The sequence below is a fragment of the Triticum urartu genome, chromosome 3A (genome assembly GCF_056163025.1).
Source record: "Triticum urartu cultivar PI428250 chromosome 3A, HENAU_Tu73, whole genome shotgun sequence".
Taxonomy (NCBI): Eukaryota; Viridiplantae; Streptophyta; class Magnoliopsida; order Poales; family Poaceae; genus Triticum; species Triticum urartu.
Window position 1 is genome coordinate 722,771,436 of NC_141875.1, and position 21,580 is coordinate 722,793,015.

Consider the following 21,580-nt stretch of genomic DNA (forward strand, 5'->3'; position numbering starts at 1 on the left):
CAAAGGCGCCAAAGGCGGTTGTAGTGTGGTACTTGAGGCGGTGGCCACACAGGACCTCTGGATTTGGCACTCCTTCTTTGGTATGCCAGGAACTCACAATGACATCAACGTGCTGCAGTGCTCTCCTGTCTTTGCCAAGCTTGTTGAAGGTCATTCTCCTCTGGTGAACTTCGAGATCAATGGGTGGCACTACAACAAGGAGTACTATCTAGCTGATGGCATCTATCCGAGATGGTCTACATTTGTGAAGACTATCTCAAACGTTGTGCCAGGAGGCAAGAAGTCCTACTTTGCCAAGTGTCAAGAGGCTTGCAGGAAGGATGTCGAGCATGCTTTTGGTGTGCTCCAATTTCGATTAGCTGTTGTCTGGTACCCCGCTCAGACCTGGTCGAAAGATCAAATGTGGGAGATCATGACTTGTTGTGTCATCTTGCACAACATGATCATCGAGAGCGAGCAACAAGACCCAGTGTTTGACACTGAACCATACTACAGGTAGGATCCTCTAGCCGAAGTTGATCACCAGCTACCGGCAACCTGGACTGCCTACCTCAGTATGCGTCAGGAGATCCGAGACCCACAGGTGCATCATGAGCTGCAGCATGATCAGGTGGAGCACCTATGGAGGCTCAAGGGTGACGCCGGGCACGACGTGTGATGAAATATGAGTTTTTATTTGTTGAACTATATAATTTGTATTGAACTATTTGTTGTTGTACTATTTTGTTGAAGTATTTGGTTTTTCTGTGATGAAATATGTGATAAAAACTTATTTATGTTGATAATTGAACACCGAGCCACAGCGAACCACGTCGAATATGGGCCCTTTATTCGCCGAAAGAGGCTGAAAACTGGGCCAATATCGGCGCCTGGGGGCGACGACTGGGCGCAAAACCGCCCCCAGCGCCGATTGTATCGCCGGCTCGCCCCCAGGGGGAGATTTGGGGGGGGGGGCAACGGCTGGAGATGCTCTAAGAGCATATACAGTCATGCGCCCCAAACCGGCCTCAAACCCCCATCAAACAGGCCTCAAACGCCCGAACTGACCGGCACCCCTCATATCCAGCCCAAATATGGGGCAGATATGGGGCGCCCGGGCGTGTTCGGGATGTAGGACTGACGATGGGATCCCACGCGGGATGGCCTGGAAACTCGGTGGTCCGACAGACATCTCCTCCGTCGCCGCCGTGTGAATGTCGCGTGGCGCCGCTCCGGCTGCTCGCCCGAGGCCAAATCCGGCTATTTAAGCCGGCCGGCGTCCCCCAACCCTAGCCCATCCACCTCAGCCCTCTCTGCGCCGCAACCTAATCCCATCCACCTCCTCTCCCCCACTCTCCCCATGCTCTCCAGCATCACGATGGTCCGGCAGAAAATCACGACGTACGCTATGCTCATGCCAGAGCGGCGGTACCAGATCGCGGAGGAGATCCGGGCGAGGCGTGCCGCGCGCATCGCTGTCGGGCTGCCTTCGGACTCGTCAAAGGAGGAGGAGGAGCCGGAGGAGGAGGGAGAGTAGCTGCCGGAGCCGTTGGAGTTGGCGGGTCCGAAGGAGGACGAGGTGGAGCAGCCTGCTCCGGGCTTCAACATGGAGGGCGCGAATGCGGAGTTCGCCGTCGCCCAAGCCGCGGAGATGACGAAGCAGTGGGCCATCCTGGAATCCATCCAGGATGAGGCCTATGTGCAGGCCAACCGGCAGTTCCTCCGGCAGGAGCGGGCGACGACTAACGCACTCGTTGCCGAACTTGACGTGGAGATAGAGGACGCGGCTAGAGCGGAGCAGCTGGAGGAGCCGGAGCTGCAGCTGCCGCTCATATACCCGGAGCCGAGCACGGAGATAGTCGACATCTCGAACGAGGAGTAGCCTAGGTGATCTACATAGTACGTAGATTTTTATCTTTGCATGCTTTTGTATGGATTTAAGAATTTTAGTATGAGGTGTCTGGATGTAGATGTGCAAATTTTGAGGATTGATCAGTCACTGCCCACAGACGCGCCTGCATGTGTTTGAGGAGTCATATTTGAAATATGCGGCTGTAAATGCTCTAAATGGGCGTGTATGCAGCAGAAGGAGGGGGTGCGAGAGAGAAATGGGCCGTGAGGGACTAGCAAATGGGTAGTGCTATTTTCAGTAGGAAAGTGAGGGACCAGCCAATGGAGGGAAATGTGTAGTGCAATTTTCAATAGGAAATATCAATGCAAGGCTCCGGTTTCCCTGGCCTGCGGTAGAGACAAGAGGAGTGAATGCATCTCCTCTGTCCAATCTTTTGTGCTTGTCCTGTTCGTCCTCTCTCTCTCTCCATGGAATGGAATGGGTGGCCCTTTTTTAATTGCGCTCTGCTGCATCAGCGGGAAACCGGGGAAGATGATGAGAGCGCGCTAGACAGCTAGAGAGAGAGAGAAAGCGCTAGACAGCTAGAGAGAGAGAAAGCGCTAGACAGCTAGAGAGAGAGAGAGAGAGGAGGGCGAATAGGGTTGTACGCGCGCCGGATGGCCTGGCCTTCTTTGTCGCCGCGTACAGGTTGACGACGGCGTGCCGGCCGGTTCCGCCCAGGCGTTCAGTCCGTATGCCGACTTGGCGTGCGCGCTGGTCGGCGTGTACGTTTGGTTTGGCCGAGGCCACGTACGTACGTCCGACCGTCCGCGTGCATGCATGCATGAGGTGCACGGCATGTCCATGGATCGGATCAAGCACGACGAGGCCACCGGCATTCTTGTTGCGCAATTGCGGTTGTCGCTGTCTGCGAGTGATCGACTGTACTTTTTTTTTAAATCGACAGGAGCGTTGTCTTTTCTTATCGGAAAAACAGTGAAAATACAATGTACAGAATGCGCACGATTTTTAGGGAACGAGGTAAAAAACCTAGAAAAAAACAAAGAAAAGACGCACTCAGCCAATGCCCACAAATGGCATGGCCCTAACAAATGCCAAATCCCGTTGCTTTATGGCCTCGAAGGCCAACATGGCAACCTCTCGTGAGTCATATGGAGACCCATGAAAATGCGCATGTTTCTCTATTTTCAGATAGACCACAAAAGTGTAGATGATCCTACCGCTTCATCGCTGCCCAACATTCTTTTGCTTTGTTCGTTTGCAAGCAAATTGTCCCATCAATCAGACCCGGCACCCGGCTCAGGCAGGTAGATTGACACCGTTAAGCCCTCATTTGTGCACACGTTCACCTAGTTTCAAACCGCGACCTAGAAGGGACAATTCTTGCAAAGACGGGGTCACCGTTTCTCGCTTGAGAAAGCATAGATAGCATCTCGGGTAGTGCAACAAACCCCTCATTCACTGTACTACACGACAAGTTTCTTTAGTTAGCTAGAGGAGTGACTAGTGAGGGTGGTGGTGGATACAAGGTGCGGTCTGTAGGACACGTCACACGTACGTACGTACGTACAGTAGAAGAGGCCAGTGAACTAAAACCTCATTGCGCAGTCTTAACAGGCGCGCGTGCCATACGCTACACATCCACGTCTTTTTTTCTTGTGTTTCGGTGTTGTCATTTCTACCGCACTACAGCAAACGCCTCCGCTACTACTGGTACTGGAGTAGTAAAACAGTCAAGAAATCTACATCTACTGTAGTGGTGGCAGCCAATGGACTGGGAACAGGGCAGATGTGCTTTACTACTGCTGCGTGTATAGAAGGAGGGAGAGAGAGAGATGTGCTCTGACCGCGCGTGCTCAAAGCCCGCGGCACTTTTCCGCTAGCGGGTTTTAGGCCAACTCCACCGCGTGATCCATTTCTACTCTAAATGGTTTGTTTGTGTTTGTTTGGGATAAAATAAACAAATCAAACGACCCAACACATGGAAGCATACGGACGTTTTGTTCGGCCCGTGTCCGCTTTTGCCCCATTTCCAGATCAAAGTTGCTTTCGGTTTGGGGCCAAAGCGGACAGAAAGCGGACGCTTTTGCGTCCTCGTCGTCCGCCTGTGTCTGCCTCGACCCCACATGTCACTCTCTCCGTTTCTGTACCTGGCCCACCATGTGCACCCACGACCACGACGTATGGGGTGAAAATGGGGTAGTAGGACTGCGTGCAGCGAGTTTGTGCGGCCTCTGTCCGCCGTTTGTTCTCCCTATTTCTACCTCATATGGACAAAATCCGGATAAAATGGGTATAGATTTAGGGTCGTGCGGTGGAGTTGGCTTTATAGTACTCACCGTCATTGCTATGGACCGACATGAGAGGTATCCCTATGGACCGACATGTATAGTACTCACCGTCATTGCTATACAGGAGACAGGAATTTCTCTACGGTGGTGGTCTCGTGGTATTTTCTTCTAGTTCCGGGGAGGTTGAAATAAGGACGTTGTGTGGAGGTGGGCAGTGCATCCTGTAGTAGTGTAGTGCACGGAAACCAGTTCTAGGTCTAGGTGCATGGATGGAGCACGCTGCTTGAGCCACGGCGCCGATCGACTTGCTTTCCCGTGTGTGTTGTGTGTGGGGGCCCGGCCCCAACCCAGTGCATTTACGTTTGGTTTTACCGAGGCCACGTACGTACGTCCGTCCCTCTACATGCATGCATGGCATGTGCATGCGTCGAACAGCTTGTCCAGCGAGTAGGATCATGGCGTCGTTGATGCCGGCGTCGGGTCGAGCACGACGAGGCCACGCCACCGGCACGATCACGCTTGTTGGAGTCTGCCAGTGATCGATCATAATATAGGTAGAGGGAGTGAGTGTGGTGGTGGATACAAGGCGGTCCCTCCGTAGGACACGTCACACGTACGTACAGTGGAAGAAGCCGATCAACTAAAAATCCAGCCAATGATTATGTATCTCCCTGCCTGCGACACGCCAAGTCAAGCTGCAATCAAACAAACATGTTAGATATGGAGACGCATAACAAATGCAAGATAAATGGTTGCAAATATCTCTTACCTGACGATACAAATATGCTAGTGCGGCCGAACCCCAGCTATACTGGGTATCTCAGTTATTGAGTAGCTCCAGGAACATCCAGAGGGCTGAGTTCCCAGTTGCGTCTGAGAAGACTACCTTGGTTAGTACTCCCTCCGTCCAATAATGTAAGACGTTTTTTGACGCTACACTAGTATCAAAAAACGTCTTACATTATGGGACGGAGGGAGTACATACCAAAGATAGGCCTGCGTGTACTGCTACACAAGCACGTCATTGGCACCCTCAGGGCACGGATTGTTTTCTCCTCTGACTAGTTTCAGCCAAGAATGCCTCACTTTCGAGGTATCAGCACCTTGCCTGGCAGAGGGGGATCGGGCTGAACACCAATTAAAATGCCAGTCCGTTCTCGCCAATTAGCGGCGCTGACACGACCGGTAACAGCTTGTCCGTTGATAGGAAGGCCACTTATCATACCCATGTCCTCTAGGGTCATCGTCATCTCCCCACATGCAAGGTGGAACGATTGAGTCTCGGGCCTCCAACGATCCACAAGTGCGGTCAGCGCCGCGTGGTTCACCGGCGGAGCGCGTCGCTTAAACTGCAACATGAATGAGAGCAGACCCAATCTCCGAATGTACGGCTCGTACCGCGCGTTGTAAGAAAAGTCATTCCACCAACCGGGACCAATGGTGGTGGGCCAGGAGGGAGGCCCTTTGGTCCCGGTTCATCCCACCAACCGGGACCAAAAGGTCCAGATGAATCGGGACCAATGGCCCACGTGGCCCGGCCGGCCTCCTGGGCTCACGAACCGGGACCAATGCCCATATTGGTCCCGGTTCTAGACTAAACCGGGACTAATGGGCTGATGCGGCCTAAACCATAGCCCTGTTTTCTACTAGTGCCTCTAGTAGTGTAGTGCACGGGAACCAGTCCTAGGTCTAGGTGCATGGATGGAGCACGCTGCTTGAGCCACGGCGCCGATCGACTTGCTCTCCCGTGTGTGTTGTGTGTGGGGGCCCGGCCCCAACCCAGTGCATTTACGTTTGGTTTTGCCGAGGCCACGTACGTACGTCCGTCCCTCTACATGCATGCATGGCATGTGCATGCGTCGAACAGCTTGTCCAGCGAGTAGGATCATGGCGTCGTTGATGCCGGCGTCGGGTCGAGCACGACGAGGCCACGCCACCGGCGCGATCATGCCTGTTGGAGTCTGCCAGTGATCGATCATAATATAGGTAGAGGGAGTGAGTGTGGTGGTGGATACAAGGCGGTCCCTCCGTAGGACACGTCACACGTACGTACAGTGGAAGAAGCCGATCAACTAAAAATCCAGCCAATGATTATGTATCTCCCTGCCTGCGACACGCCAAGTCAAGCTGCAATCAAACAAACATGTTAGATATGGAGACGCATGACAAATGCAAGATAAATGGTTGCAAATATCTCTTACCTGACGATACAAATATGCTAGTGCGGCCGAACCCCAGCTATACTGGGTATCTCAGTTATTGAGTAGCTCCAGGAACATCCAGAGGGCTGAGTTCCCAGTTGCGTCTGAGAAGACTACCTTGGTTAGTACTCCCTCCGTCCAATAATGTAAGACGTTTTTTGATGCTACACTAGTATCAAAAAACGTCTTACATTATGGGACGGAGGGAGTACATACCAAAGATAGGCCTGCGTGTACTGCTACACAAGCACGTCATTGGTACCCTCAGGGCACGGATTGTTTTCTCCTCTGACTAGTTTTAGCCAAGAATGCCTCACTTTCGAGGTATCAGCGCCTTGCCTGGCAGAGGGGGATCGGGCTGAACACCAATTAAAATGCCAGTACGTTCTCGCCAATTAGCGGCGCTGACACGACCGGTAACAGCTTGTCCGTTGATAGGAAGGCCTCTTATCATAGCCATGTCCTCTAGGGTCATCGTCATCTCCCCGCATGCAAGGTGGAACGATTGAGTCTCGGGCCTCCAACGATCCACAAGTGCGGTCAGCGCCGCGTGGTTCACCGGCGGAGCGCGTCGCTTAAACTGCAACATGAATGAGAGAAGACCCAATCTCCGAATGTACGGCTCGTACCGCGCGTTGTAAGAAAAGTCATCCCACCAACCGGGACCAATGGTGGTGGGCCAGGAGGGAGGCCCTTTGGTCCTGATTCATCCCACCAACCGGGACCAAAAGGTCCAAATGAATCGGGACCAATGGCCCACGTGGCCCGGCCGGCCTCCTGGGCTCACGAACCGGGACCAATGCCCATATTGGTCCCGGTTCTAGACTAAACCGGGACTAATGGGCTGATGCGGCCTAAACCATAGCCCTGTTTTCTACTAGTGCCTCTAGTAGTGTAGTGCACGGGAACCAGTCCTAGGTCTAGGTGCATGGATGGAGCACGCTGCTTGAGCCACGGCGCCGATCGACTTGCTCTCCCGTGTGTGTTGTGTGTGGGGGCCCGGCCCCAACCCAGTGCATTTACGTTTGGTTTTGCCGAGGCCACGTACGTACGTCCGTCCCTCTACATGCATGCATGGCATGTGCATGCGTCGAACAGCTTGTCCAGCGAGTAGGATCATGGCGTCGTTGATGCCGGCGTCGGGTCGAGCACGACGAGGCCACGCCACCGGCGCGATCACGCATGTTGGAGTCTGCCAGTGATCGATCATAATATAGGTAGAGGGAGTGAGTGTGGCGGTGGATACAAGGCGGTCCCTCCGTAGGACACGTCACACATACGTACAGTGGAAGAAGCCGATCAACTAAAAATCCAGCCAATGATTATGTATCTCCCTGCCTGCGACACGCCAAGTCAAGCTGCAATCAAACAAACATGTTAGATATGGAGACGCATGACAAATGCAAGATAAATGGTTGCAAATATCTCTTACCTGATGATACAAATATGCTAGTGCGGCCGAACCCCAGCTATACTGGGTATCTCAGTTATTGAGTAGCTCCAGGAACATCCAGAGGGCTGAGTTCCCAGTTGCGTCTGAGAAGACTATCTTGGTTAGTACTCCCTCCGTCCAATAATGTAAGACGTTTTTTGACGCTACACTAGTATCAAAAAACGTCTTACATTATGGGACGGAGGGAGTACATACCAAAGATAGGCTTGCGTGTACTGCCACACAAGCACGTCATTGGCACCCTCAGGGCACGGATTGTTTTCTCCTCTGACTAGTTTTAGCCAAGAATGCCTCACTTTCGAGGTATCAGCGCCTTGCCTGGCAGAGGGGGATCGGGCTGAACACCAATTAAAATGCCAGTCCGTTCTCGCCAATTAGCGGCGCTGACACGACCGATAACAGCTTGTCCGTTGATAGGAAGGCCGCTTATCATAGCCATGTCCTCTAGGGTCATCGTCATCTCCCCACATGCAAGGTGGAACGATTGAGTCTCGGGCCTCCAACGATCGACAAGTGCGGTCAGCGCCGCGTGGTTCGCCGGCGGAGCGCGTCGCTTAAACTGCAACATGAATGAGAGAAGACCCAATCTCCGAATGTACGGCTCGTACCGCGCGTTGTAAGAAAAGTCATCCCACCAACCGGGACCAATGGTGGTGGGCCAGGAGGGAGGCCCTTTGGTCCCGGTTCATCCCACCAACCGGGACCAAAAGGTCTAGATGAATCGGGACCAATGGCCCACGTGGCCCGGCCGGCCTCCTGAGCTCACGAACCGGGACCAATGCCCATATTGGTCCCGGTTATAGACTAAACCGGGACTAATGGGCTGATGCGGCCTAAACCATAGCCCTGTTTTCTACTAGTTTTCTACTAGTGCCTCTAGTAGTGTAGTGCACGGGAACCAGTCCTAGGTCTAGGTGCATGGATGGAGCACGCTGCTTGAGCCACGGCGCCGATCGACTTGCTCTCCCGTGTGTGTTGTGTGTGGGGGCCCGGCCCCAACCCAGTGCATTTACGTTTGGTTTTGCCGAGGCCACGTACGTACGTCCGTCCCTCTACATGCATGCATGGCATGTGCATGCGTCGAACAGCTTGTCCAGCGAGTAGGATCATGGCGTCGTTGATGCCGGCGTCGGGTCGAGCATGACGAGGCCACGCCACCGGCGTGATCACGCTTGTTGGAGTCTGCCAGTGATCGATCATAATATAGGTAGAGGGAGTGAGTGTGGTGGTGGATACAAGGCGGTCCCTCCGTAGGACACGTCACACGTACGTACAGTGGAAGAAGCCGATCAACTAAAAATCCAGCCAATGATTATGTATCTCCCTGCCTGCGACACGCCAAGTCAAGCTGCAATCAAACAAACATGTTAGATATGGAGACGCATGACAAATGCAAGATAAATGGTTGCAAATATCTCTTACCTGACGATACAAATATGCTAGTGCGGCCGAACCCCAGCTATACTGGGTATCTCAGTTATTGAGTAGCTCCAGGAATATCCAGAGGGCTGAGTTCCCAGTTGCGTCTGAGAAGACTACCTTGGTTAGTACTCCCTCCGTCCAATAATGTAAGACGTTTTTTGACGCTACACTAGTATCAAAAAACGTCTTACATTATGGGACGGAGGGAGTACATACCAAAGATAGGCCTGCGTGTACTGCTACACAAGCACGTCATTGGCACCCTCAGGGCACGGATTGTTTTCTCCTCTGACTAGTTTTAGCCAAGAATGCCTCACTTTCGAGGTATCAGCGCCTTGCCTGGCAGAGGGGGATCGGGCTGAACACCAATTAAAATGCCAGTCCGTTCTCGCCAATTAGCAGCGCTGACACGACCGGTAACAGCTTGTCCGTTGATAGGAAGGCCGCTTATCATAGCCATGTCCTCTAGGGTCATCGTCATCTCCCCACATGCAAGGTGGAACGATTGAGTCTCGGGCCTCCAACGATCCACAAGTGCGGTCAGCGCCGCGTGGTTCACCGGCGGAGCGCGTCGCTTAAACTGCAACATGAATGAGAGAAGACCCAATCTCCGAATGTACGGCTCGTACCGCGCGTTGTAAGAAAAGTCATCCCACCAACCGGGACCAATGGTGGTGGGCCAGGAGGGAGGCCCTTTGGTCCCGGTTCATCCCACCAACCGGGACCAAAAGGTCCAGATGAATCGGGACCAATGGCCCACGTGGCCCGGCCGGCCTCCTGGGCTCACGAACCGGGACCAATGCCCATATTGGTCCCGGTTCTAGACTAAACCGGGACTAATGGGCTGATGCGGCCTGAACCATAGCCCTGTTTTCTACTAGTTTTCTACTAGTGCCTCTAGTAGTGTAGTGCACGGGAACCAGTCCTAGGTCTAGGTGCATGGATGGAGCACGCTGCTTGAGCCACGGCGCCGATCGACTTGCTCTCCCGTGTGTGTTGTGTGTGGGGGCCCGGCCCCAACCCAGTGCATTTACGTTTGGTTTTGCCGAGGCCACGTACGTACGTCCGTCCCTCTACATGCATGCATGGCATGTGCATGCGTCGAACAGCTTGTCCAGCGAGTAGGATCATGGCGTCGTTGATGCCGGCGTCGGGTCGAGCACGACGAGGCCACGCCACCGGCGCGATCACGCTTGTTGGAGTCTGCCAGTGATCGATCATAATATAGGTAGAGGGAGTGAGTGTGGTGGTGGATACAAGGCGGTCCCTCCGTAGGACACGTCACACGTACATAAGTTAAGTGGAAGAGTCCGATAAGCTAAAAACTCATTGCAGAGACTTAAATCTTAATACCCGCGCCCGCTATTTTTTCGATAAAGAGCATTTTTATTGACTTAAAATATAACATCAAGCGGATACAAAATATAATGAGCATCACCCGGCCTCTGCATAACTAAAATGCACATAACCCGCGCCCCGCTATACCCACCACATCCACGTCTTTTTTTCTTTCGTTCCGATGATGTCACTTCTACCGCACTACAGTAAACGCGTCTGCTACTACTGGAATAGTAAAACAGTCATGCATCTACTGTAGTAGTAACAGTGAATGGACTGGAGCAGGGCACATGTGCTGCACTACTGTTGCGTGTATACTACTGAGAACGGCGATTGAGCGGACGAGCTCGCTCGCTCCCGGTACGTGGACCAATGGAACAGCAAAGCCGCCGTGGGTGCATTAAGTGCTGGCGTATAAAACTGTGAAATATACGTAGCTTCAAACAGTACAAGACAGTGACGCGTCCGTATAACGGTGATATCCAGTGGCACGGCGCCGTCACGGCAGGAGGTGGATGCGTTCCGGGAGCTTCTAGCTGCTACTTGTAGCTGTCGCTAAGTTCGTTCGAGCGGTTTTCTTCGTTTATTTTTTTCTTTTCCTCTTTCTTCCATTTTCACTTTTGGTTTCTTTTTGTTTCTTTGTCAGATTTTTATCAGTTTTCTTTCTTTTGAACACATATCTACTTTTTTGGTACAAAATGTACATTTTTAAAGCATACGTTAAAAATCTTTCTGATACACATTGGGCATTTTTTCAAATATACATTATATACAATTTTTCAAATACATATTTTAAACAATTTTTTGAATACATGGTAACATTGTTTTTGAATACACGTCGTACATTTTTAAGACGACACTAAACATTTTTATAAACTATGTGAAAAGTTTTTCACATTGTTTAAACATTTTGAATTTTTCATGGACTTCATGGACATTTTTTGGAAACACGTGAATATGTTTTTAAAATGTCAAGAGAATTTTAAATGGAAATAAACAATTTTCTTAACCTGCGCAAACATTGTTTTACATTTGTATATAACATTTTGTAAAATTTCACAGACATTTTTTTGAAATGCGAAAATATTTCCATTAGACGTGACACGAATTTATATCCGTAGATGGATGTTTGGAGTTCGTCCTCGCCATCGAAGTTGGATGATTTCGACATAGAAGAGTTGCTTTTTGACGATGATGCCGGGCACCTCCTCTTATTGTATCTCATCAATAAATTTGAAGCGGGCAAGAAGAAGAAACGTTGTGGATCGACGGTAGGCCGCCTTTGCATTTCATGCAACCGAGCTCCCGGCCACAATTTGCTCATGAAAGACTACTCTGCCGAGGTACCGACCTATCTGCGCATCTCCTCCGTTGGCGTTATTAAATAATATCCTTGTGTTCGTATTGTGGAAGTTTGCAAGCAAAATTGTCGGTTCTTCACTCGCGGAAGGAATGCCGCCGGTTTGCCTTGATTAAGTTCTTACCAAAAAATATCGACGACAATGAGAGTGATGCCATAGGAGAAGATACCATGCTCAATGCGTGCGGGTGTTTGTAAAACCATTGATCCGGGTATTTGGTCCCAAGTACCTTCAAGCTCCCAATAAGGAGGACAAGAAAATTGATGGAGATGAACGAAGCAAGTGGATGGTCGGGCATGCCTGGGAGAATGGATTGCATGCATTCCGACCGATTACACCGATGAGTATCTGTGGATTGAACGAAGCAAGTGAACCCTACAACCGAAGCAATAATATAACATATTTACAGCTCAACCACTTTGCATCATATCTTCAAGAACTTTGTCCACACTCATGTTTGCAACTACCATCAACATGCATGTACCCTGAAATTCTAGAAATATGGTTTAACAACAATGGTCAGTTTGATAATTCAACATCACTATAATTCTATATATTTCATGATTTATTTCTGGAAATCTATGGAGCTTGCCATCACCAATCTCAACAATGCTAGGTGAGTTGGTGGGTTAGCGCAAATGAATATCACTCTGTTATGTTCATCTTTGAACGCCCCAAATGCCCCTGCCTTGATCTTTTGGCTTTTGAATTTAAAACATTCATGTCTTTTCAGCCAAAATTTGAATTAAGTTTTATTTTCAGTTTCATATTGCTTGCGACGAGGGCTTTCAAATAAGATCCATTTTGAATATGTTTTGATGTTTTTTTAAATGTTAAGTTTCAATCATTGAATCAAAAGCATTTTTTTGGTAAAATCTGAATACCAAAATCCGTTTTAAAATTGTTCCGTCCCAACCGAGGTGCAGCTCGGTGGAGCGTAACTTACTAATCTCTTACCTTGTTCCGGAATTTTAAGGAACTTCACATCTTGATACCACTATAAAAAACTGATATTACTTATGTTGCTATTCGGTTTCAATTTTTTGTAAAAACTAGAAAATTGAAATCACATAAACCACTATAAAAAAATGATATTGCTTATGTCGCTATTCAGTTTCATTATTTTTGTGAAAATAAGATTTTGAAATTTCTTATGTCATTCTTATGAAATCATTTGCAATCTTTTGTTAAAAATGAAATTTGAATATCTAAATTCACTTTGTGAAGAAATTGGAATTATTTATGTTACTGTTTTGAAATTAAAATAATATTTTTTTATGTCCCTCTTTTGAGATTGTTTGTTTAATATGTAAAATACTTCCTCGATCCCAAAATAAGTGTTGTGCACTTAGTATAACTTCAATACAAAGTCATCGACACTTACTTTGTGATACTTATTTTGAAATGGATGTTGTATTTGTTGGTGAAATCTTGTCAATTGTCATGTTTTACTTTTAAAATAATTAGATATTTTTTGACGCATAAGCTAACCAGATTAACTAATATATAATATGGATAAATTAGTAGTCTCTGTACACACGCTGCATTGTGCATGTTGTATGCACACGCGGGGTGCGAGCGCTCAGCCAGACCGCACGTGGTGGGGCCTAGCCCTGAGAATATACGAACGATAGAAGCAAGACGCCGTCCGCGATGGACAGACGTCCATAGCCCCGCGTCGTAAACACGTCGCCGTTTCGGTCCGTAGAAATGTACGTACTTCATCTTTACCTTTATATATTATATATATATATCATATATATATTATATATATAATACTAAAGGAAATTGGGTTTCGGTCGTCCGTCATGGCATTTTCCAGAAAGGTCCCTGTGTTTTGATGAAATCAACCCGCGGTCCGGATTTAAGTCACATCTGAACCGTTATTTTACATTTTCTGAAACCCCCTGATGTTTTAGGTAATTCATCCGCGGATCATATATAAGTCAAACAAATGCTTTTTTAAATCATCCATATCTTTTAAATCGTAACTCCGATTTGAACATGTTATATATGAAACTTGATTAGAAAAATATGTAGAATATGAATATGAGATTATTTTTACATGTTAAGTATGATAAATATTATTTTAGAATATATTTAAGTCAAACAAATGATTTTCTAAATTATCCGTATCTTTTAAACCGTAACTTCCATTTTAACATATTATATATGAAATTTTATTAGAAAAATGTGTGGAATCTAAATATGTTGTTAATTTTACCTTTAAATATTGTTTTGGAAGCAAAATTATAATTTATAACGCAAGATCCATTTTTCTTTCATACCGGCGGCGATCCGAATTGCAAATAAACACCCCACTATAACCATATAGGGAAAAGAAAACATTGCTAACTACACATGCATATCTCTGAAAAATGTCACAGGAGAAAACAATAGATTTCTCATCGCGGGAGTGAGAGATAGCGAGAGAGAGAGGGAGAGAGAGACGCCTTAGGATTAACCATATTCAAACACGTTTTTGTTTTGTTTTGTGTGAACACCGAGGCCATCGCCGGCGAGGGTGAGAAGGAGGATAAGCGGCAACACAAATATGATGCCTCGCAAAAATAAAGATGGACCTATTGTGGTCTTGAGTGATGGTTGTTGGGTTAAGAGCGTGTGTTATGTTTTCTCTCCCGTTGCAACGCACGGGCTCTTTTGCTAGTTAATTATAAGCCACCGAACACATCCGACAGTACCGTATGCTTTCCGCATCCCAAAACAAGGCAACGGCTATCGATTCCGTGACCAGGCGAGCTCCGCGCCTGTGAATATTCGGTATACTACTGTCCTTCCTACCTTTCTGAGAGAGGGAGAAAGGGAGGGGGAGGGAGAGAGAGCACAATAGCTAAACCTCAGTCACCAGAAAATCCAATTTGGGTCAGTCGATTTTTGGGTAGAAGGAAGCAGGCGCAGGAGTGAAGGAAGAAGTCGCTAGAGTGAAGGAAGGAACTCGTTAGAAAGCTACCCGATCACCTATAGTTAGGGGGCGGCAACACGGTGGTGGTGCAATTTTGCAGGAGAAAAAACCAGTCATTGCCAGGGCTAGAGGGATGGCCGGCGAGAGTGGCGGGAGGTTCAGGGGAGGGCAGGGTGTCTAGGTGGTTGCGGGAGCGCCGCCGGCCGCAGGTGGTGGTGATGGTGTCCTGGATTGGGGTGTACTCACCACGTCGGTCTATCATTCATGGGCCGGGCCAAGGGCCACCGACAACCAAAGAATGGGCACATAAGCTATGTCCATCGGCATACTCAAGATGGAATTCTCCGAAGACTGGGCGTATACTTCAAGGCATATTCAAATATTCGGCATGTTTATCTCTAGATGCAACAGACCATGTGTAGCCCTAGGTGCCCCGTCGGCCCCTATATAAGCCGAGGGTTTAGGTCAGTAGAGGCAAGTTAGATTCATTCATACGATCTCAAGGTAGATCATCATGTACTTTGTACCCCATCTACAATTAATGCAATACAAGCAGGGCGTAGGATTTTACCTCTTCAAAAGCGCCTGAATATTGTGTCTCTCTACTTCATGGTACCATCAAGCCGAGACTACCAGATCGGGACCCCTACCCGAGATCTGCCGGATTAACTCCGACATTGGTGGCCCATACAGGTCCCGTTGTATGGTCATGAAGGCTCGATGGAGGTATCGGTTAACAATCATACCCACACATGCATAATCTCTATGTCGGAACATCAAAACCTCGGCTCAACCGAGACACAAGAACGTTTCAAAACTCCTACTCATGGTGTGGACATAAATCCCGACGTTTCAAATCTGGTGATCGGATTACCGTATCTTTGGATCTGACCGAGGATCCTCAAGCGGTCGCCACCCGGGAGCTGGTTTCGCACCTGTCACCGGATAACAGTCACACCTAGTCGGGCCTAGCCTGGAGCTCAAACCCAAAGATTCATCATTGGAACCCGATCGAGGTGGCCGCATAGTCCAGCCCAAGGCCGACATCAAGCCCGCCTCGGAAAGATCTCTCCGGGAAACCGACGTTAGATCTATCTGGGATGAAATTTTCTGTCCCACCCACCCCCACGTCGCGTACTGCCCTGATAACTTAGGGCCAGCCGACGTGAGGGATTTGGCTTAAGTTCCACAAAAACCAAAAGAAACAGTCTGGCAGTTATGGATGAGATTCATGTTCGTAAAGAACAAAATCCCAGAATGTTGTAATGCGGAGGCTTTAGCAGCATTACGATTCAATTGCCAAGACGCAGGAATAGCAGACACTTTGGCATGAAGACACATTAGAACATTCCTTGAGCTATCAGACATCATAACAAGATATTGCGTCATGGAAGACGCCTCGCTAGAGCAGAAACAACAAAAGAATTCGATTCAAGACCTATTAGATTCTAGCGATGACAGGTGCCCACGTCTCAGCCGGCGCCAAAAGCGCTCTAGAGTTGACAAGACAGTTGATCAGCCGAAACGTAAGAAGAAACAGTCGGGCAAGGGACCCAAGTCTGGTTGGAAGTGATTTTGGATGGACCATGTGCAATCCACTCTGTCTCCTTGAACACAAATCCAACCCACTGGCTTCAAGCATGTTGGGCCGTTAGACATGTGACAAAAGGAGGAATAAACCTCCTAGATAATCTCAGAACTCAGAAAAGCCGAGCAAAAGCACCAAGCTGGAAGCAGCAGTCGTCTGATGCAACGAGGTCCTAATGCTCTATGAGACTAACCCCTCACGAAACAAGCACAAGGTAGCTCTTCGGGAGATCAACTGCGTTAATCACGTGGTATCCTCGGACAGAAGATAGTCGGGCATCCGAGGAGTTGCGGCCTTGGTCCTCGACCCTATAATCGGCTGCTATCGATTAACCAAAGTCCTAATGGACGGAGGTAGTATCTTAAACCTCATTTACGAGGATACTTGGAAAAGATGCAGTTCGACAAGTTGAAGATTGAGCCAAGTCGGACTGCCTTCAAAGGAATAATCCAAGGAAGAGAAGCACGATGCATCGGCAGGGTCATGTTAGACGTGATATTCGGTACACCCGAAAACTATCGAACCGAGGAGTTAACCTTCAACATCATACCTTTATGAAGTGGTTACCATGCGCTCCTCGGACGAGATGTGTGCGCCAAGTTCCACGTTGTCCCGCATTATGCTTATGCCAGGGCCAAACAGTGTAATCACAATCCAAAGCAACGCAGCCATATTGCTTAAAGCTGAGAACAAAACGACATTACTGCGTGCGCCCGTCAACAAGGATGCCGTCATCCTCGACAAAAGATCTAAATCCACATCATTCAAACCAGTCGACGAAATAGTGAAATATCAAGTTCATCCCGATGACCCATCTAAAACGGCTTCCATCAAAACTCAGCTGGACGCAGAGCTCACTGAAGCACTGCAATTTCCTCCCGGAAAATTTGGAAATTTTCTCCTGGTATCCATTAGACATGCCAGGAGTACCGAGAAACCTCGCAGAGCACAACATCAACATCGGAACCAAAAAGACACACAATGGGAGAAAAACTAGCCAAGCTGCTGGAAGCCGGAATCATCCGAGAAATCAAACACCCAAAATGGCGGGCAAGTTTGGTCATGGTGCCAAAAAAGGGGAACTCATGGCGCCTTTGCGTTGACTTTAAAGACGTCAACAAGGCCTTCCCAAAGGACCCGTCCCCGCGACCACGGATCAACTACATCTTTGATGCCACAATCGGGCATGACTTCTCTGCTTCCTCGACACCTACTCCAGCTATCACAGATAAAGATGGAGGGATCCAACTAGGCGGCCACTGCGTTCATGACTCTCTATGGGCAATTCCGTTTCAACATAATGCCCTTCGGGCTAAAAAACACTGGTGCTACTTACTAGCAAATGATATAAACATGTCTAGAGCCACAAATCGGCAAAACAGTCGAAGCATATGTGGACGATGTGGTTGTGAAAACTAGACAGTCTAATGATCTTGGGGAAACATTCAAAAATCTCCGAGCATACAACATAGGTTAAATCAGAAAAAATGCGTCTTCGGCGTGCCATCCGACAAACTGCTCGGCTTCATTGTATCCCATAGAGGAATAGAAGCAAATCCTGACAAGATCAAAACACTGACACGATTAGAAGTGCCAGTAACGACGAGATCTATTTCCCGGCATTGGCGACGGCGCCTAGCACCGGCCAGCAGCGGTGGAGAGGGGAAAGAAGATCCACGGTCAGGATTGCCCACGACCACGCGGCAAACCCACGCAAACTTCAGCCGGTCGCACGGCCAGCATCATTTACCTCTCCTGAGTTTTCCTCTAACACAATAATTATCTTCTTTTATGTCACGCACGTAAACAAATGGTCGTCCATCGAGAACGCCCAATCTCTCTTTCTCTCTCTCATCGTCGATCTCTCTCGCCCACTCTCATTGGCAATGGAAAGCAGTAGTGGGAGAGTACCGTGGGAGGAGGAGGATCATATATCATAAACTGGCAGCAAAGCAGCAGCAGCAGCTAAGAATCTTTTCTTTTGATGAGCCATGATCACATGCATGGGCATGGCAGAGTACTAGAGTGACTCCTAGCTCTCCCTCCCTACGTACCCTCTCCTCTTTATACCTCTCTCCCCGGTTTCCCGTTGCAGCTCGCTTTCTCTCTCTCTCTCTCTCTCTCTCTCTCTCTCTCTCTCTTGCCAAGCTCTCTCCTTGGTTTCCCGTTGCAGCTCTCTCTCCCTCTCTAGCCAAAGGTGGTAGCAGGCTTTCTCAGTCCCTCCCCACTGTGTGCTTGACTGCTTGGTAGCAGGCTTTCCCCACCCCTCCTCTACACACACACCGACGCGGCCACTCCATCTCAATCCCGGTCAATCCCACTCCCACCTCGTCGCCTCCGCCTTCCTCTCATCCCATTCATCCACCAAGAAAGAGGAACCCCTTGTCTCTGCTGTGCTGTGCTGACCGAGATGCTGGGTCGGAATCGGAGGGGTAGGAGGACGGGAAGGGGTAGGGGAAGAGCCGGGGCGGAAGCGGATCCGCCGGGCGTCGAGGAGGTGACCACGCAGCTCGTGTTCGAGCAAAACAGGCCCATTTGCGCGCCTCTGCAGCAACAACTTAGTGTGAGTACTTCTTTCGCCTTGTCTCACAATCTCCACCACCGCCGGTGCAAAACTTGGCGCCCTAGGACTAGGACGCTGCTAAGCTCGGCGGTGACCACGCAGCTCGTGTTCTAAAAATCCACGTCCTCACCTCACCTTTTTCTTGTCTTCTTGGGAAAGTTTGTTTGCTTCTTTGTTCAAGAACCATGAGCAGGAGGAAGCTGCCCTAGTGCCTGTGCCTCACCCTGTCATTGCCCCGTGCGTTCATGGCTTAGGCTAAATAATTTACTGGTTTGGGCGTGCGTGATTTGCGGGTACCACCGGCCAGCTCAATAATGGCAGCTTTAGTCTGAATGTTGCTCTGCACTTGCGCTGGTTCAATTTTGACATTAGGATCTTCAGTCTGAATATTGTCCTGCAGTTGCGCTGGTTCAGCTTCGACAGTTTGCTTCAGCTTATGCTGTTCTGCTTCTGCACGTTTGGCCATGGCTGCATTCTCGCGTGACACAAACAACCTGTCCGCATCAATTTCTTGGAATAATGTTTATTTTTTTTTCTGCTAGCTTACATTTACCTCACAAGGTTGCTCCTTTCAAACACCTAGTGCTACTAAGTATCAGTTGCTTGATGAGTGTATGCCACGGGCCACAGGCACACACATCGGTTTCAAAATTTTCATAGACGGGTAATGTAGTTTTCCTGGCCATATCCTATATGTTTCCTTTAGCAGTTCCATTTAGTAAGAGTAGTGAGGTATTAGTTCTACTTTCTTGCTAATCATCTTTACATCATTGTTTGGACCATGAAAACTTTATATTCTTGTATCATTATTGTTTCTCTCCTGGCAGTATATATTAGCAGCCAGCTAATATGCTAGTAATAAATATATAATGCTGAATTTGTTTCTTGCATTTTAGGATGTCCCCGTACTCAAATTTAACCTGGGAGCAGAAATTTTGGAAGTTGAATACCATAGGGTCATCACAGAGATTAACAAGAGAGCTAGCAAAATAGCCCCTGGGCTGTACATGAACAAACCAATAACACCCATCCAAAATCCACAAAACTGTCCAAAGCCCTATAACTATGATGATCGAACCAAGTGGGGACATAGCTACTATACCGTTGAGATGAGGTTCCACCGCAAATGTCCGCATCCATTTCATGGACTGAGGATTCAGATCATCTTTAGGGACTATGATGGTTATATGCTGGGGTATCGGAGGCGTATGAATGGACACTGGACCAACTGGTACTACTGCAGCAAGAAAGAGTTCCCAATCCCTTTCTTTATTCAAGAAGGCGCGATAAAACTACCATTCCGAGAAGACTATGTCATGAAGTAAGTAAACTTTTCAACATTGTCCTTATCTCATCAGTTCAGTTGTGCGTTTTTATGTGCTTAACTAACCATTGCTCTCACTTTAAACATCACGTAGGCCTCTTATTGGTGGAGCTGCAACATTTATGAATATCTTTAAACAATTTGCACGATACCCGGAAATGGGAAACTCACAAGAGCTATTAGAGGCGTTTCTTTCCGCTGTGGTGGTTCTGTCAGAGGCAAGGCGCATCATTTGGGTATTTAGGGAAGTGAAGAATCGGATCCGAAGAAATGAAGCACCATCAGATCTTGACTGTAAGGTCCCTGGAAAGGAACTCCCCACTGGATTGGCATGGACCTCAATTGGAGACTGGACCATGGACAGTAAACAGGTTTTAGGTTCTGCGTTCAAGGGAGAATATACGCCACGTACCGGTCAAAAATTCGCGGAAACTGTGGTACCTGTCAAGACGTTTGGGCAACTTATCTTACAAGATGAAGAATCTGGACACCTAAGCCTACTGATGCGCGTGGAGAATATAGCAGCTCCGGAGGGTGGGTGGGTGCTCACAAGGTTGAAGATGAAGGTGAATAATCCTGGACTTCGAGTCGTTGACCCAGGATTCCCTGACGATCCAGAATTATCTGATGATGAGTGATCAGGTTTGCACTTCAAGTACCCACATGTTAATCAAATCAAAGGGAAACTAATTCTGCTTGCATCTTACTTACTAGTACAACCTAATTCTGTACATGCGAACCTCAGGTTCTCACACATTATCTGTTTCTTTAATTTGCCCAGTTAGCTTGCTGCTGCTGCATGCCCAAGGAGGAGGAAAGGAGAAGAAAGAAGATGGCCAAGAATTGCGGGGTGGGTTTCAGTCTGATCGTATCGCCGCGTGTCAATTATCAAGTCGCAAGTTTAATTTCGTCTTAGTTAGCGTTGAACCCTAAAGTTGCAAGTTTCACTATTATCCTCTTGGAAAGAATTGTGTTGTTTTCTACCTTGTGTGTACTCGAGAACGTATCGTTATGTGATGCACCGGTTATTTCTGTATTGTATTGCATTGCTCTGCTTTTGCTTTTGTTTAATAGTGAAGCCAACAAGATAGATGGTTTCGATAATGTGTTCCTGTTTATGTGTTGTGTTGTGTATGTCCCTTTGAAAAGAATTCAGCCTTACCATGGGATTGGCACAGCCTTCCATCCTACCTATTTTTGGTCTGCTAGCCGAACCAGCATGGTACTGTGATAGCAACTGATCGATCATTATCTGGAGCGTGTTATGGGAAGCCCTGTGAAGTTT

The 21,580-nt window shown here is 48.4% G+C and overlaps 1 protein-coding gene and 1 pseudogene across 1 annotated transcript; both read left to right on the forward strand.

Annotated features, from left to right (window-relative positions):
* Nucleotides 1-1,357: 1,357 nt before the first annotated feature.
* On the forward strand, nt 1,358-1,861 carry LOC147982190 (uncharacterized; annotated as a pseudogene).
* A 16,757-nt stretch (nt 1,862-18,618) lies between these two features.
* On the forward strand, nt 18,619-21,377 carry LOC147982191 (uncharacterized). Its single transcript, XM_087517285.1, has 4 exons — nt 18,619-18,971; nt 19,868-20,292; nt 20,390-20,937; nt 21,077-21,377. Exons 1-3 carry the CDS (start codon nt 18,819-18,821, stop codon nt 20,931-20,933), a joined length of 1,122 nt encoding a protein of 373 aa, XP_087373411.1. The 5' UTR covers nt 18,619-18,818; the 3' UTR covers nt 20,934-20,937; nt 21,077-21,377.
* The last annotated feature ends 203 nt before the right edge of the window (nt 21,378-21,580 follow it).

Coding starts and splice junctions, on each gene's coding strand:
- LOC147982191 (XM_087517285.1), top strand. CDS start 18,819: ATGCTGGGTCGGAATCGGAGGGGTAGGAGGACGGGAAGGGGTAGGGGA. Junction 18,972..19,867: donor CTCTGCAGCAACAACTTAGT/GTGAGTACTTCT, acceptor CTTGCATTTTAG/GATGTCCCCGTACTCAAATT. Junction 20,293..20,389: donor CGAGAAGACTATGTCATGAA/GTAAGTAAACTT, acceptor AACATCACGTAG/GCCTCTTATTGGTGGAGCTG.